General features: G+C 37.0%; 1 protein-coding gene across 1 annotated transcript in view; it reads right to left on the bottom strand.

The window, feature by feature from the left end:
- Positions 1-11,213, bottom strand: part of arhgap29a (Rho GTPase activating protein 29a) — a 50,780-nt gene extending 39,567 nt beyond the window's left edge. The window contains exons 1-2 of the mRNA XM_088598345.1: positions 11,056-11,213; positions 7,295-7,637 (exon numbers count right to left, since the gene is read on the bottom strand). Of these exons, the coding sequence (XP_088454471.1) occupies positions 7,295-7,562 (268 nt within the window). The 5' untranslated portion in view covers positions 7,563-7,637; positions 11,056-11,213. The remainder of the gene's footprint in view (positions 1-7,294; positions 7,638-11,055) is intronic.
- Between the last annotated feature and the right edge of the window lie 2,514 nt (positions 11,214-13,727).

Raw genomic sequence — 13,727 nt, 5'->3', positions numbered from 1 at the left:
GATGATGAAAAAACAGCATTTTGACTATAGAGCCTTCTTCAGGTGAGACACCTGGAAGAGCTGAAATTTTTCTTTCTTTGCAGTGTGGAATTAAGCTCTACTTGTTTCTAAATAGAATGTTAACTTTACAGCTTACTTGCTGGTTTGCTTAACCTTGAACTGTTACAGTACACAGACTGTTGGGAAACAGTTTTGACTTCATGAAGAGGAACTTACCACAATATTTCCCTACTTAGAGATAACTCCGCAATACTGACAGTGGTAAGGCCCTATATATTGCTTCGGGAAGGACCAGATTCTTGAAGTTTCTCACTTCAATTGAAGCCACTACCATGCTACTTTAATCAGAGCCAACATAGTACTATAATTAAAGATTTGGTTTCTAAGATCTAAAATATTTTCATGAACAAAGGAGTCCCTGAAAAGACTATAGTTGCAGTTACGATATACAGTGCTGTTGCGATAGACGGTGCTTTGCACTCACAACATGTTCACAACAGATAGATTAAGGCAACTTGAAATCACCTCCATTCATTTCAACAAGACCCAAGGCCAGATGTAAGTAGTTTAAAGTGTATAATGTAGAACAACAACATAAAAAATATGGAATTATTCAAGTTACAAGGTAAGTTTCTATTTTCCCATGGAAGGCATAAAACAAACCAGAAGCAGTTCTACACTATAGCAACTGCAATTCTCTTTTATCAGTGAAAACATTTCACTACTTGTATAGCAGTTGTGATGCTTTGTCCAAAACCACAGAACACAATTTTAGATTACAATTCACACAACAAAAAGGAAGAGTGTTCAGAGAAACAATGAAATTTTAAGTGTCACTTCTGCATTTAAGATTATCAAATACCTAGCAACTGTTGATCTAAGGCACTATAGCAACAAGTGAACATTTGTTCTAAAGGAATGCAGTGTATGTGAGTGGGGGATGGTAGGAAACTACAGCTCTACTTTGGAAACTGAGGGGCTTTTATTTGCTTGTATCAAAATGATTAGCTGTTCCCTTAATAGCCCCAGCCATAAGGGTCAATATTGATTCGGTAGTTAAAAATACACTAGATAGCAAAACCTTGAGAAGCTGTAAGAGTGGGAAAAAAATTGCTACAGATTCTGAAAAAGGTCACTTTTCTTATCTCTGGAAGACAAGCACATGGAATTTGGAAGTTTCCCAGAGCTTTTTCACATGTAACATGTAGCACATTCTATGATTAAAATGACATTCAAATAAGATTTGTGTGGATTTCTATTAATGCCATAAAACATTTTTAAATATTCGTTATTCTGACCATTTTCTAAAACCTTTATCCAATACAGGGTTGTTGGGGATCCTGGCAGGCCCATTCAATGATATTGCCTTACTTATATTTTATACCCAAAAGGACCCCAAACTGCTTTACATACAGGTGGGGGAACGGCTTCATCCACTGCTGAAATCAAGCCACCACTATGTTGATGTAAGGCAGCCATTAACTCCTCTACACCTGTGGTTCCCAGCCATGGTCCTGGAAGAAGACTGTGTGAGCTGGCTTTTCTTCCAGTGTTCCTTCGTATATCTCCAGTGTTAATGGAGGACTTCCTTGATCAGCTTGTTTTTTTAGGCTTTTATTTAACTTTTTCCTTTGGTCAGTCCTGAAAGTCAAAAACACCCTCTTTCAAGGGTATAGTTCCCAAGAACACACACAGAACTTGACACAGCCCAGTCTTCAAATTACTTGCCGTTATTTCTGACTTAACAGTTCTTATGAATTAATTAACTGATGATAAGCAGGCAAAGGTGGGGTTGACAATGTATCAACACTCAAAATAAGAGTATTTTTCTTTACTTTCTGCAGAGGTCTAATTGGTTCAGAAAACACATCTTAGAACAGCGTTGAAACTCAAAACTAGGATGATACCAATTATAAATTCTGTTTGAGCTTTTAAGAGCCATAAGTAAATTAACAAATATGTCCCATGCAGAAAACTTAAATCAGTTGTGTAGTTAAGAACTTGCTGGAGCAAAAACCAGAGAAGACAATGTAAATACAGGACCAGGGCTGGGAAACTCCTCTCTACACAACAGATCAGGTAGAGAAGTGAGGTGTTGCTTCAGAGTTTGCAAACCCAGAATGGAGCAAAGGATCCAGAATTAACACCACTCCTCCAACAAAAGAGCCACAGATCTGTCATGACAAAGAAGTCAAGATTGCAGTTTAACATCTCATTGAAAGAAAGCAGCTCTAACAGCACCAGAACCACCTCCTGGGTCATTGGTTTGGCAATGCTGGTGCAGAAGGAAGAGCTCTACCTATGGGACCACCACTTATAACAACAACTTGGTGTTCCTTAGAGGTCTCCATCTAATCCCAGTCTGGATTAGCTTCAAAAAGAATTGACGAGATCAGTCCAAGAAGTAGTGGTACTCTTTTTTAAGAAGGCAGGTTTGTCAAGACAAACACAAAATGCAAAGGAACGCAATTCAATGCTGACTGAAGATTTATATAACTTCTACTGTAAATACTCATATTCCCTGGCAGCAGATAGCTTTTGAAGGATGGTGAATCTGCAGATTTGGAAGATGTTGAAAGTCAGGATGCAGTTGCAGTGAGAGGCTCAAAAAAGACAAATAAATAAATCTGTTTGATCTATTGTGCTGTACATAACACTTCAACATCAAAAACACTGAAAATAACTTATGTACAATCAGAGGTTCTTGGACTGAATCTATATCAAATTCTTTTGGCTATGCTCGAGTCAGCCTAAAATGCAGTATGACTTTGGACAATGTTGTTATTACACACATGACCCCCACTTACAGAACAAGTGAAACCAGCTACCCTTTTCTTTTATATTAATCCAGAGCATTAGCGGTGTACCATGTTGTTCCAATTCAAAAGATGAGCATTTTCACAATAGCTCTTAAGCAACAAAATACCCCAGGCTAAGCTGAAGTGAAAAACGGAATGCCAACACTACAAGGTAATAACTTACAAAGATGCAGAAATTAATTGGAATAAAAATGATGTGACTTGAAATCGGTCATTTTTAATTCAGTCTCCTTCCTGTTCTTAGGAAGGGGAGGGAAAGGTCAGAGCAGAGGTCAATAGCTCCTAGTTTTCACAAGTGTTGTATGGAGAGGAGAACTTAACACAGAACTGAAAAGCAGGGTTTCCGTCATAAACCACAGCTATGAAAGCACACTTACAGGAATGTTGCAAATTCCTTGTATTGGCCCCCATTTCAACAGGAAATACATGCACCCCAGAGGAAAATATAGAGACTCACAGAATAACCAAACAAACCAAATCTCTGCTTTAAGTATGCTAGCATATTATAGCTGGCAAAGGAATGAAAGTAAGTGCGAGGTGTGATGCAGAGACCTTAAGAACATGTTTATCCAATTCATAATTACAGTCCTAATTTTTTCAGTGCATCACGGAGGCAGCTTGTGAAATACTTGCCATCATCATTTTAAAATGATAGACTGCACTCTCCTGCATACCTTTAGTAATTTGTTATGGTAGGCATTTTTAAAATATCCAGCAAATGTTATGTATTGCTGCTGTCATCAGCTTAAAAACATCTTTTAAAAAAATCTACAGCTGCCAGTCTGTGCTGTGTTAATTCTACCTCTGGCAAAACAAATGCCTGCTTAAGAAAAAAAATACTAAAACCCCTGTAAGGAAAAACACTGTAGGAAGCTTGAGTGGTATACTGAAAACCAAAACTGAAGCTGCTAGACTTGCAGAAAATTTCACCAGGGAACACTTGTCTGCAGAATCTTCTTTTCTTCAGCATGATGGAACCTTTACCTTTGATCATGCTGACAGAAGCTAACTACCATTCTGCTAAACAGAGCAAAGAGTGAAATTAATTAAGCTGCAACAAAAAAGCAAAATCTATTATTGGTATATTTAAACATATTCAAAGCCTTTGTTCTGCAAACATGAAGTTTACATTATATTGCATACCTTTAATGCAGGGGTTACTAAGGCTGTAAACCTTTTGAAAGGTAACTAGTACTATACCAATAATGAAATGTATTATTCCAAATACAACTATCACAGCAAAGGCAGCATCTGTTGCTTAGGATCGCTGAAACTGTTCTCAGAAAACATCACATACAAATGCACAAAGATGTACCCTTAACATGAGGATTACCCTTCTGGGCCACATTAAACCCTTCATAATATAAACAACCGATAACAATCACCATTTAAGGTGACGAGAGTAAAATGTCTAAAAAAAAAAAGTAATTTTTTATTCAAACTGGTCAAGGCTTTTCACAGGGAATAGACGTTCCTGCTATTCTTAGATGGGAAAGTGAATTTTCAGCCAAACAGTCTGGACAAACCACTCAAGAGACGATCTTTAGGACATGTGGTCAGTGTCACATTACCAGTCTTTTTTGAAACTCACAGAAATCACAGCTTTTAGTATACAACCATTCTCATATTGCGATTAAAAAGTTCAACATTTATGCTAATCTTGGAAGCCTAGAATATTTTAAAATTGCATAAAAGAAACATTTAGGTGTTGTATGGTACTGTACTGAAATATGGGGTGTACACAAAAACACCCCATATAGAGTGATTAACAAAAAAACATTCTCTAGGATGAAAGATCTCCTAGTAGACATACTGTAAAACAACCATAATAATACAAGGCGTAAGTACTGAAGAGACTGTACATTATTTTCAGCCATACTTTATCTGATAGTTGAACAATAGTGTCTATTCTCAGCTCAAACATCCAGTCCTCTGGATCCACCCAGCTAACTACCACAAATTACACTTTGAAGATGTTTGCTGACCCATAACTTAATTAAACTAGACAAGATCATTATCTTCAAGAAGTCTGTTTCCGAGTTACTCTATATGTACTGTAATATTAACTGAAGTTAGAATCAGATGATGTATGTTGCTCCAGAATTTCATTAAACTCAAATAGATAGGCCTATGTCCTTTGGTGCCTAAAATAACTTCCCTATTTGAAACTACAGCTTCTGCAGATCTGAAAACTGAAATGGTGTCCAGGAAGCAAACTATTACTCAAACCATGATAGCAGATTTCACTTTGATAAGGCTCATCATCGAGGTGTACTGACCTAAAACTTGGCCCTAGAGGACCATTCTATTCAGTAACTAGGATAAGTGTTTCTAGTAGAAGAAAATTAATATGCTACATAATGTCAATATTAGAAAGAAAATTAATGTATAGCCCACTCTTAGAATAAATAGTTTCTGCTTGTTCGTACTGTATACTCTTCTGAACAGAAACAGCTTTGATTGTTCAGGTTTGACTTGTTGCACTAAGGAATCTCAGACATCATAATGTTTAATTTTTTTAACACCATCCTTAAAAACGATTGAATTTTTCATTTTCCTTAGAATCAACCTACATCTTCATACCTCTCTTAGATGATTTAAGTAAACAAAACTTCTGACCAGAAGTAATAGGATACATAAAATTCATAAAGACTCCTCCTGTGCTACTACCATCTTCTAACTAGGAGAAATCAGGCAATCTCTGTTAAAAAATGACTACAATGCAAGGTATCAACAGTGAAAGCAGCTTGCTTATCATACAGAAGAACACAACTGAAGGGAGTCTGAGGGCAAACTGACTTAATTCAATGATTACAAAGCTTTGGGAATGATTCAGCTTGGCTCAGCCTCAGGGACAGGAATGTGACAATCACCCACACAGAATATCAATTACCTTTTCCCATTTGTAGTTATTTTTAAATTTTACTAAGACTACATTTTTCTGAAAATTGTCAAGGAGCCACAGACACAGCTGGTATACATTCGGTAAACTGTTCAAGAAGGTGATGTGCAGAAAAACTCCCTTCTTAATTACGGAAGCAGGTTCTATTTAACATACTCTCTATAGAAACCCACAGGCAATGGCCTTCCACGTCAGCCCCACTGCATGAATAAAGAATATAATTAAATGCAAATTAATTGCACTTGGAAGGTATCACATATATTATCTATTTATCACCTGATGATATAAGCAGTTGTTCTAATACTGTTCTCTATTGTGTATATTTAGTACTGTTCTCTACTGTGTATATTAAAATAATTTATCTAATTGATCTTGTCCTTATTTAACTACTGAAGGTGTCACAAAGCCTGAAAATATGACACATATCAGAAGCCATAGTGGAAAGCAACATGCCTTCTTGTATGCAATACATGGTATTCTTTGATCTATGTAGTTTTACAATGAATTTCTGTCAAAAAGGTAATGCTGGATTATACATTGCTATTTTCACATCTTTTGCTTCCACTGCATTAGTAACAATAAATTTGCAAGTATTAGTTTCTTAACACATGGTTCACAGTGAACCAAAGAAAACATTTAAAAGGATGAAATAGGCTTGGCTCAATTTTTTTGTTGTTATAAGATTTTTGTTTAAAAATTAAAAAAGGTAGACAAGTAAGGGTTCCCTGTAAAACATTAAGGTGAACAAAAACAATGACTAGCTACAACAAAAAGTAAATACGGTAATAAAAATAACTTGGGGCTAAACAGTATGTGAAGAGTTGTGTTTTGTTCTACAGATGACACATTAGCGCAATAAATTCTCAGGTAGACAGAGCATTCTATAATGCTTAAGCAGCAGTTCATCAAAACACTGTCAAATTATTAGGTTTATCTATGCAGCTCACAGATACTCCTACAAGGCAAAGAATGGGAAAACATTCTGCAACTCTCACCCAGTACAGACACCAGATAAAGTTGGTTCACTGGAGTCAGTGACCGAGAGGATGGAAACAGGTCAGTGTAAGAATAAGACAGCACTTTGAATATTCCATCTGTTGGTCAGGTCAGGTTTAATGAGCACACTTTGCAACAGGTGGACCTTTAGTGTCATTTTGAATGCAAGTACCTTTCCTCCCCCCCAAGATATCCCAGTTGTGTTTCACTTCTGAAGCTCTGACAGGAACAACTACTAGAAGAACAACTTTAATAAAGAGAAAAGTTCATATTCAAAGTGCATAAATTAACACTATTAGTTTAAAACAATAGTTTTATAAACATGCATATTGTTCCTTTATTGCAAGCAAATATTCATCTGACATTTTTCTAGTTGCAATAATGTAGCTGACGTTTTTATCCAAAGTGACTTACATTTGTACCCGTTTATACAGCCAGGAGGGTATTTTACTGGCACAATCTGACTGAAAAACTTTGCTTAAGGGTATGACAGCAGCATCCCACCTGCTTCTGCATTACCAAAAGAATGGGGGGTTGTGTCGAGCAGCATTTAAAATAGGATGGATTCCCGACCCACCTTCAGCACGAAAAGCCTCTTTAAGGTGGAGAAGCACATCAGCAAACTTGCGGACATCATTGACGAGCTGCATTATATAGTCAGGGTCCACCCCGGGATTCTCCAGGCCATCCGAGCTGGAGCTGATGCTGCTCAGGGAGTTGCTCTTGGTACCACGGCCCATTCCCCAAGTCCCCGTGCCAGCTGACAGGGGGAAGAAGTTCGAGTTTGAGAGCCGTGCAATCCCCAGGGAGCGCTTGGTGCCGCCACTGGCGCTCTGTCGCAACATCCCAACTGGTGCTCCAGAAATCCTGGCCACGTTAACAGCGGATCCCACTAGACTTCCATCCGCGAAGAGCTGCTCCTAGGGTGAATGCAAGAAGAGTTTTATCAAACGCAACACCACAATGAGAAAGAAGAAATACACTTCCTCTGCTAACCAGCTGCACAACAGACCTATCACCAAGCGGATGTTGCCAAAAAGCTTCTGCTACATAACAGCATTGGACATGGCGCAACCACAAAAAGAGCACTGTCTGGAAAAAACTAACTTACAGCTCCATAACAAAACCGCTATAGCAAGTAGTGTCGTTTTAGAAAGTTTAGGCTAAGGTATTTGAAAGCAGTCAGGATCAGAGAGATAATAAATACTGTATAGAACTACAGCTGTGTTTCATTAACTTGGGAAGTGGAGTACGATTACAGAGCAGCTATCATCTAAACATAAAATTTGAACACGGTGACAGCTTTTAATTAACGTATCCCCACCCTTCAGACCTAAACATAAATTTGCAATTCTTTGGTGCAGAGCTGCTACAAAACAAGACAGTCAACTACCACAAAGGTACTTCCCGGCTCGCAAAAGTCATTTTGTCCTCCTGTAAAACATGTTTTGGGCATTGCACAGACGACATACTGAACCTAAAACATTTACACCCACAGCAGTGAAACTTGCACAGAGCCTTAACACAAACATGAATACAGGTCAAATGGGTTTGCTTCATTTGCAGCTTTTGTTTATATCCTCTGTTCTTGGTAGTAGTTGTTTTCACGGAACCTAACCTGGCTCCCCTGAAAGAAGGACGCCCCACAGAAGCATCACTGTCCAATTCAAATGACAAAACAATATTTTTCAAATAGTCACTCCTTGGGCCACTCAAAATTCATGTATCAGAGAATAAACCAAGAAGGAGCAGCATCAGGTGGATTTGTTATTGACAGACTGACGATAAACTGAGGTGGGTGTTCAAACCTGCTGCTGTTGGCACCCCCAGCTGACTTGTCAGCAGTCATCTTGGCTTATGCGATGAAAGACCAGATAATATGGAGGCTTTAATTATTTTTGGGATGTTGAACACAGTAATGTTTGTGTGAGGGCTAATAAGCATAGGTTACAGTATTTTCCTGTGGATGGCTACCCAGGGGAGAGACTATGTTACTGGAAATCACTAAAAAAACTAATTGGGAACACCTGGAGGTTATGCATGCACTTTCTTTAGGAGAACAGAGATCTACAATATTTTTTAACTTTGTCGTATTGATTACCAAGTGCCAGAATCAGATCATAAATTACACCGATAATGTGAATCTACAGAATAAGAAAGAAAGCAGTAACATACACTTAAATACTTATAAAGAGCATTTTTTGGTATGTTCCTAATAGTTTGATGACCCTGACTTGCATGAAGTGGTTACAAAATGGATGGATTCTGTACTCTAAATTCAAAGTGGGTTAAGTTTATCAATTTATCTACTCAATTTACCCACAGTCGAAACGTTGAGTTTCTTTTCTTCTCTTTTCAGCATGAAATAAACCTTTGCTTGTTCCTAGGTTTATCAATGTTTTCTTCATTTGCAAATAAAATTTTCACAAAACATTGTGACACTGTGTGGTATTTCATTATTCCTTCTTGTAATATGTAGTGAAATTCAAAACATATTGTGAAAGAGTTCATACCCATTTGAAAACACAGATGCTTTCACAGCACTGACATTTGTAAGAAGGCAAGAGCAAAGAATATAATGTAAACACAAATCCTTATCTATAAGCCGAAAGATTTTATGAAGAAGACAGCATACACAATCTCCCCCACATACCAAGAAACCACTCTGTATAATCCTATCAGTGCGATGGCACTACATAGCTCCACATCAGTGCAGTTCCAAAGTAACTGATATATTACACTGGATCAAACAATGAACAATATCGCACTCCTGTAAGGGCCAGAACTGTGTCATAATTACAGACACCTGAATCACAGCGCTGGCCTATTTTTAGACAAACCACGTGGTTGAAATAATTATCACTTTGTATGTTTGCTCATCTGGAACAATTTAAAACGGAGGTGTGGCACCTCAGGTCTTTGTGATAAAAATAAGCACGTATTACAAAACTCTATTCAATCCATAAAATCTAAACTCTGTATTAATCTGGTCTTTTAAAAAAAAAAGCACTGCAGTCTTTTTTCTTCTAAAGCATTTATGCAAGTGGAGATTTTGAAAATCGCATTAAAATAAATGTTTTGTGCTCTCTAAATCACTAAAAAAACCCGTGAATTTCTTATTTTTTTTTGAGGTTACAGGTATTCTGCACTTTATTTTGTATTCTGAATATCTGGAATTCCAGAAGACTGTGAAGAACGGGGGGCTCTGTGTGACCACATGTGAGGTCACACAGTTCTTCAGATACATTTAAACAGGATTAACAACCGGATAATTTACTCTTTCCTGGGCAATAAAGTGACTGCTCGTGTCCCTTCGACCTGCCTTCAAAATATACTAATCAATGAACTTTGGGATTAAGATCAACATACAGTCTTCACAGACTTGTAGCCAAAGAATAGGCACAACGAACGATGGATACAAGACACTTTGAAGGGGGCATTTCTCACAGAGCTCGAGAGTGGGGAAGGTTGTTTGCAATAGTTGTTTTGTTCTACCACTACGTAAACAAAAGGTTTTAATGAATGAAACACCCTTTGATTACAGTAAGAGGGTCAAGTATCCCACGAAGCGGAACAAACAGCAGATTCCTAGACAACATTGGCCGATGCAGTCTTTTACAAAAGATAACGCAAAGAAAAAGGCAGAAACCTGTGAAGTCAGCCTGGTGTATCACAAACTGTATTTATGCCTCATGCACTTAGTCATACGTCTGTAGATGGTTTCAGTGATCGTGGGCGACATACAAGAATCCAAAACCATTCTTGTTCCGAGAAAATACCATCTATCATCAAATTGGGTTAATCTAATTTAAAACCAAGGGTTACTAATGTGATGCCAGAAACAAAACTTTTGCATATAGCGAATGCACTGTAACTTTTCAAATTCGACAAGTGAATATAACAGACTAGATCACTTTAAATTTGCTGTGATTTAGATGCTCTTTCAGCTGTATTAAAAAGCCCTGAAGATGTTTTACCAGCCACATGATGTTCTTTACGATTAACACCGATAAAGTTCCAACATCGAGTTTGTGTGAAGAGATGTTGGTCCTGTAAAGTCACCAAATTATGAACACACGCGTTACATACTGTAGTTAAACAAGCAGTCTTATCACGAAAACTCAAAACGCCACGAGTACTTAGTACCGAGCGAGATCAGCGGAAAGAAGTATACCTAAAAACAAAAAACTCCAACAGACTCTCACAAAACCACATGAATGCTTTGCCTTTCATCTCCGGCGTTAATCAAATGCGCTATCATCTCCAGCGCTATTAAATGGTCCAACTTGCGTTCAATCACAGCCGTTCTTAAATGCAAAATATTTCAGATTTACTCACTTGAATTGCAATCCTGTAACATTGCACTATGAGAAGCGCGAAAACTACTTCTCGTAATTCCCACAAACACGACAAAAATCCGACACGTTTGTTTTAAATATCCCCTCTGCCGCTACAGTATTTGTGTAGTTGCTTAGGGTTGAAACTCGGAACCGCCGTTCACTCTCTACTAACAAATCTCCGCCCCCTCTCACGTGACTCAAGAGCTCACTTTGGATTGGTCCGTTGGCAACAGGGGCAGGAAAACGTTTATCATCTCACGCCCCCTAACAACAGGTGTTAGAAAAAACTGGTCGCTGCCTACACTGTACAAAGATGCGCACACAGCAAAATAGGATGTGTATCATGTTTTAGACTTCTCGGTTTATTCCTTAATGTATTTCTGTAGCTAAATAGTTACAATTATAGTTACAAGAATAGTTACAATTCTTTATAATTCTGTACGAAAAATATAAAAAACCGAGTCGGACCTTTTTCATAAACACTGTCTCTCATTGTTGCAGAAAGGTATATGACATTTTGAAAGAATCTGCTTGTTTCCTGACCCAAACTGTAGAACCGAAAATAAAGCAAATTAATGTCACTTAAACTCTGAAGATCTGTAATGGACTTGAATCTAATTTTATCATTCTTTGATTTTTATATTGTCCTAACTGTTCCTAATTGTCGTATCTATTGGCTGGTAACCTCCATTTGTTGGTTAGACTTCTGCGTGAAAAACATTAAACGTATTAAAGGCACTGATAAAGGAGTTCATTCTTAATCACCTCTTCATCTGAATGCCGTTAGTTGAATTTATTTGGTATTCAATTTCATTTGTCAGTTGATTTTTAACTTTTGAAGATAAAATTGATTACGGTTTACTTAAACGCCGAGGACTGAGTGGTGTACGTCGGATAAAAGTCACTGCTAGTGTCTGCTGATAAATGGACAAGATGCACTTTATTGTTTAAGACAGTAGGCTCTTGATGAGATTTATCTTCAAAATAAAGGGAAGCCAGTAATTCAACAGGATTAAGTTTGGATACTTCTCAAAGATAAACAGCGAAAAAAATTGGGTTTCTGTGTTTCTGGTAATATACAGCAGAGCGATAAAACATTTTGGTTAATGGAAATCAGCTATGTATTTTCTAACAAGGAAACATTTAAACCACATTCCCACTAGATTTTTACCCAGTCAAATGTAACAAATACCTATCTGCATTATTGTTTTGCAATGAGATTTTAAACTGTTAACATATCCTTCAATAAAGATTGATTTTAAGGGGTTAAATGCAGAGATAAGACATTCCTATGCAGTCAAATTATCTACAACATATCTACTGCTGGGAAACTTGTTTATATTCATTATTATCAGTTTAAACTAAATGTCAAAGGATTTATACCATACTGTATATGGTTAAGGAGCTGCACATGTTTAAACAACAGAGTTATGTATTGCAACCAAGCGGACATTTTCAAGCATTTTGTGAATACAATAATACACAGCTTTAGAAAATACTTTTAGTATTAATACAACAGTTAAATAGTTCTAAATGAAATTTCAGTAATTCTAAACTCCATAGAAAGCTGCGATTCTGGACTTTCTGATTCCTGTCGATGTGTTTTATATATGGTATGAGATGGCTTGTAAAAATTGTTTTGAAGTGTAATAACATTCAAATCTCTATCTAAACACCTTTGACGATTTATTTTCAAACCAGCTGAACAGGTAACAAAGATAAGATAACTGAAGGATTATCACCTGAGGTACTGGAGTTCTTATAATATATGGCAGTTTGCTCTACGGAGAATCTCTCACCAAATGCTTTCCTGTCCTAAAGTTCATGTGAGAAGTGGAAATGAGTCAAGAATTTGTGCAGTTTTATATTTATTTGCAGTTCTGTAGAAATTCTTAAAGGAAATTATGATTCTTATGAGATGAGTATTGGCAATGTTAAAGCAATCTTTATGTAAGGTATTTAATTGCAATTCATTGGACTCTCTAGTACAGTTTTAAATATAGAACAAGAGCAAAAAGTATTGTTTTTGTTCCTTTTGTTTTACTAGGTACGTCAGGGATGTTTACAAGCAATGGCATAGACACAAATACAGATATCTGTATAATGAGATACAACAATGTATCTATTTATAAAGCAGGGCATAGTGGGTGAAGTACTTTGTTCAGAGATGCAGCAGCAATATTATGCCATCTGGGATTTGAACCCCGTGATCCTTTGGTATTGAGCCCATGGTGATTAGGAGCCCCCTAAAGTTTCTTACACACTCCATAACTTTCAGGCATTTTTAACTGCATTTTTACCAGTGAATGAATTTGAAATATTTACTAATATTATACGGTGCCTCGTTTAATATTTTAGAAGAGCATTTTTTTAAGTGAGATGAAAGTAAAAGTGCCCTTAGCTATACTCCACATCTCCATTTTAATCATTATTTGATTTCACTTAATGATTATTATATAGAATACACTGACATAACTAAACATTAGGAAGGATACATTAACTAAAAGCTTTTTACTCAGTATTTGGAGGAGCTCAATCACGGGTCACACACAATTTCCATGGTATAGGAGAAATATGGAAAATAGCAATCTGAAGAGAAATAGCAAAAACGAATTGTACAAAATTGGAGGTACTGTACAGAACGAATTATTCTTTAAAAAGGATTTCGCT

The sequence above is a fragment of the Lepisosteus platostomus genome, chromosome 11 (assembly GCF_059453375.1).
Source record: "Lepisosteus platostomus isolate fLepPlt1 chromosome 11, fLepPlt1.hap1, whole genome shotgun sequence".
In the NCBI taxonomy this organism is placed as follows: domain Eukaryota; kingdom Metazoa; phylum Chordata; class Actinopteri; order Semionotiformes; family Lepisosteidae; genus Lepisosteus; species Lepisosteus platostomus.
The sequence above is the reverse complement of the archived record's forward strand: the minus strand, read 5'-3'. Positions and strand labels throughout refer to the sequence as shown.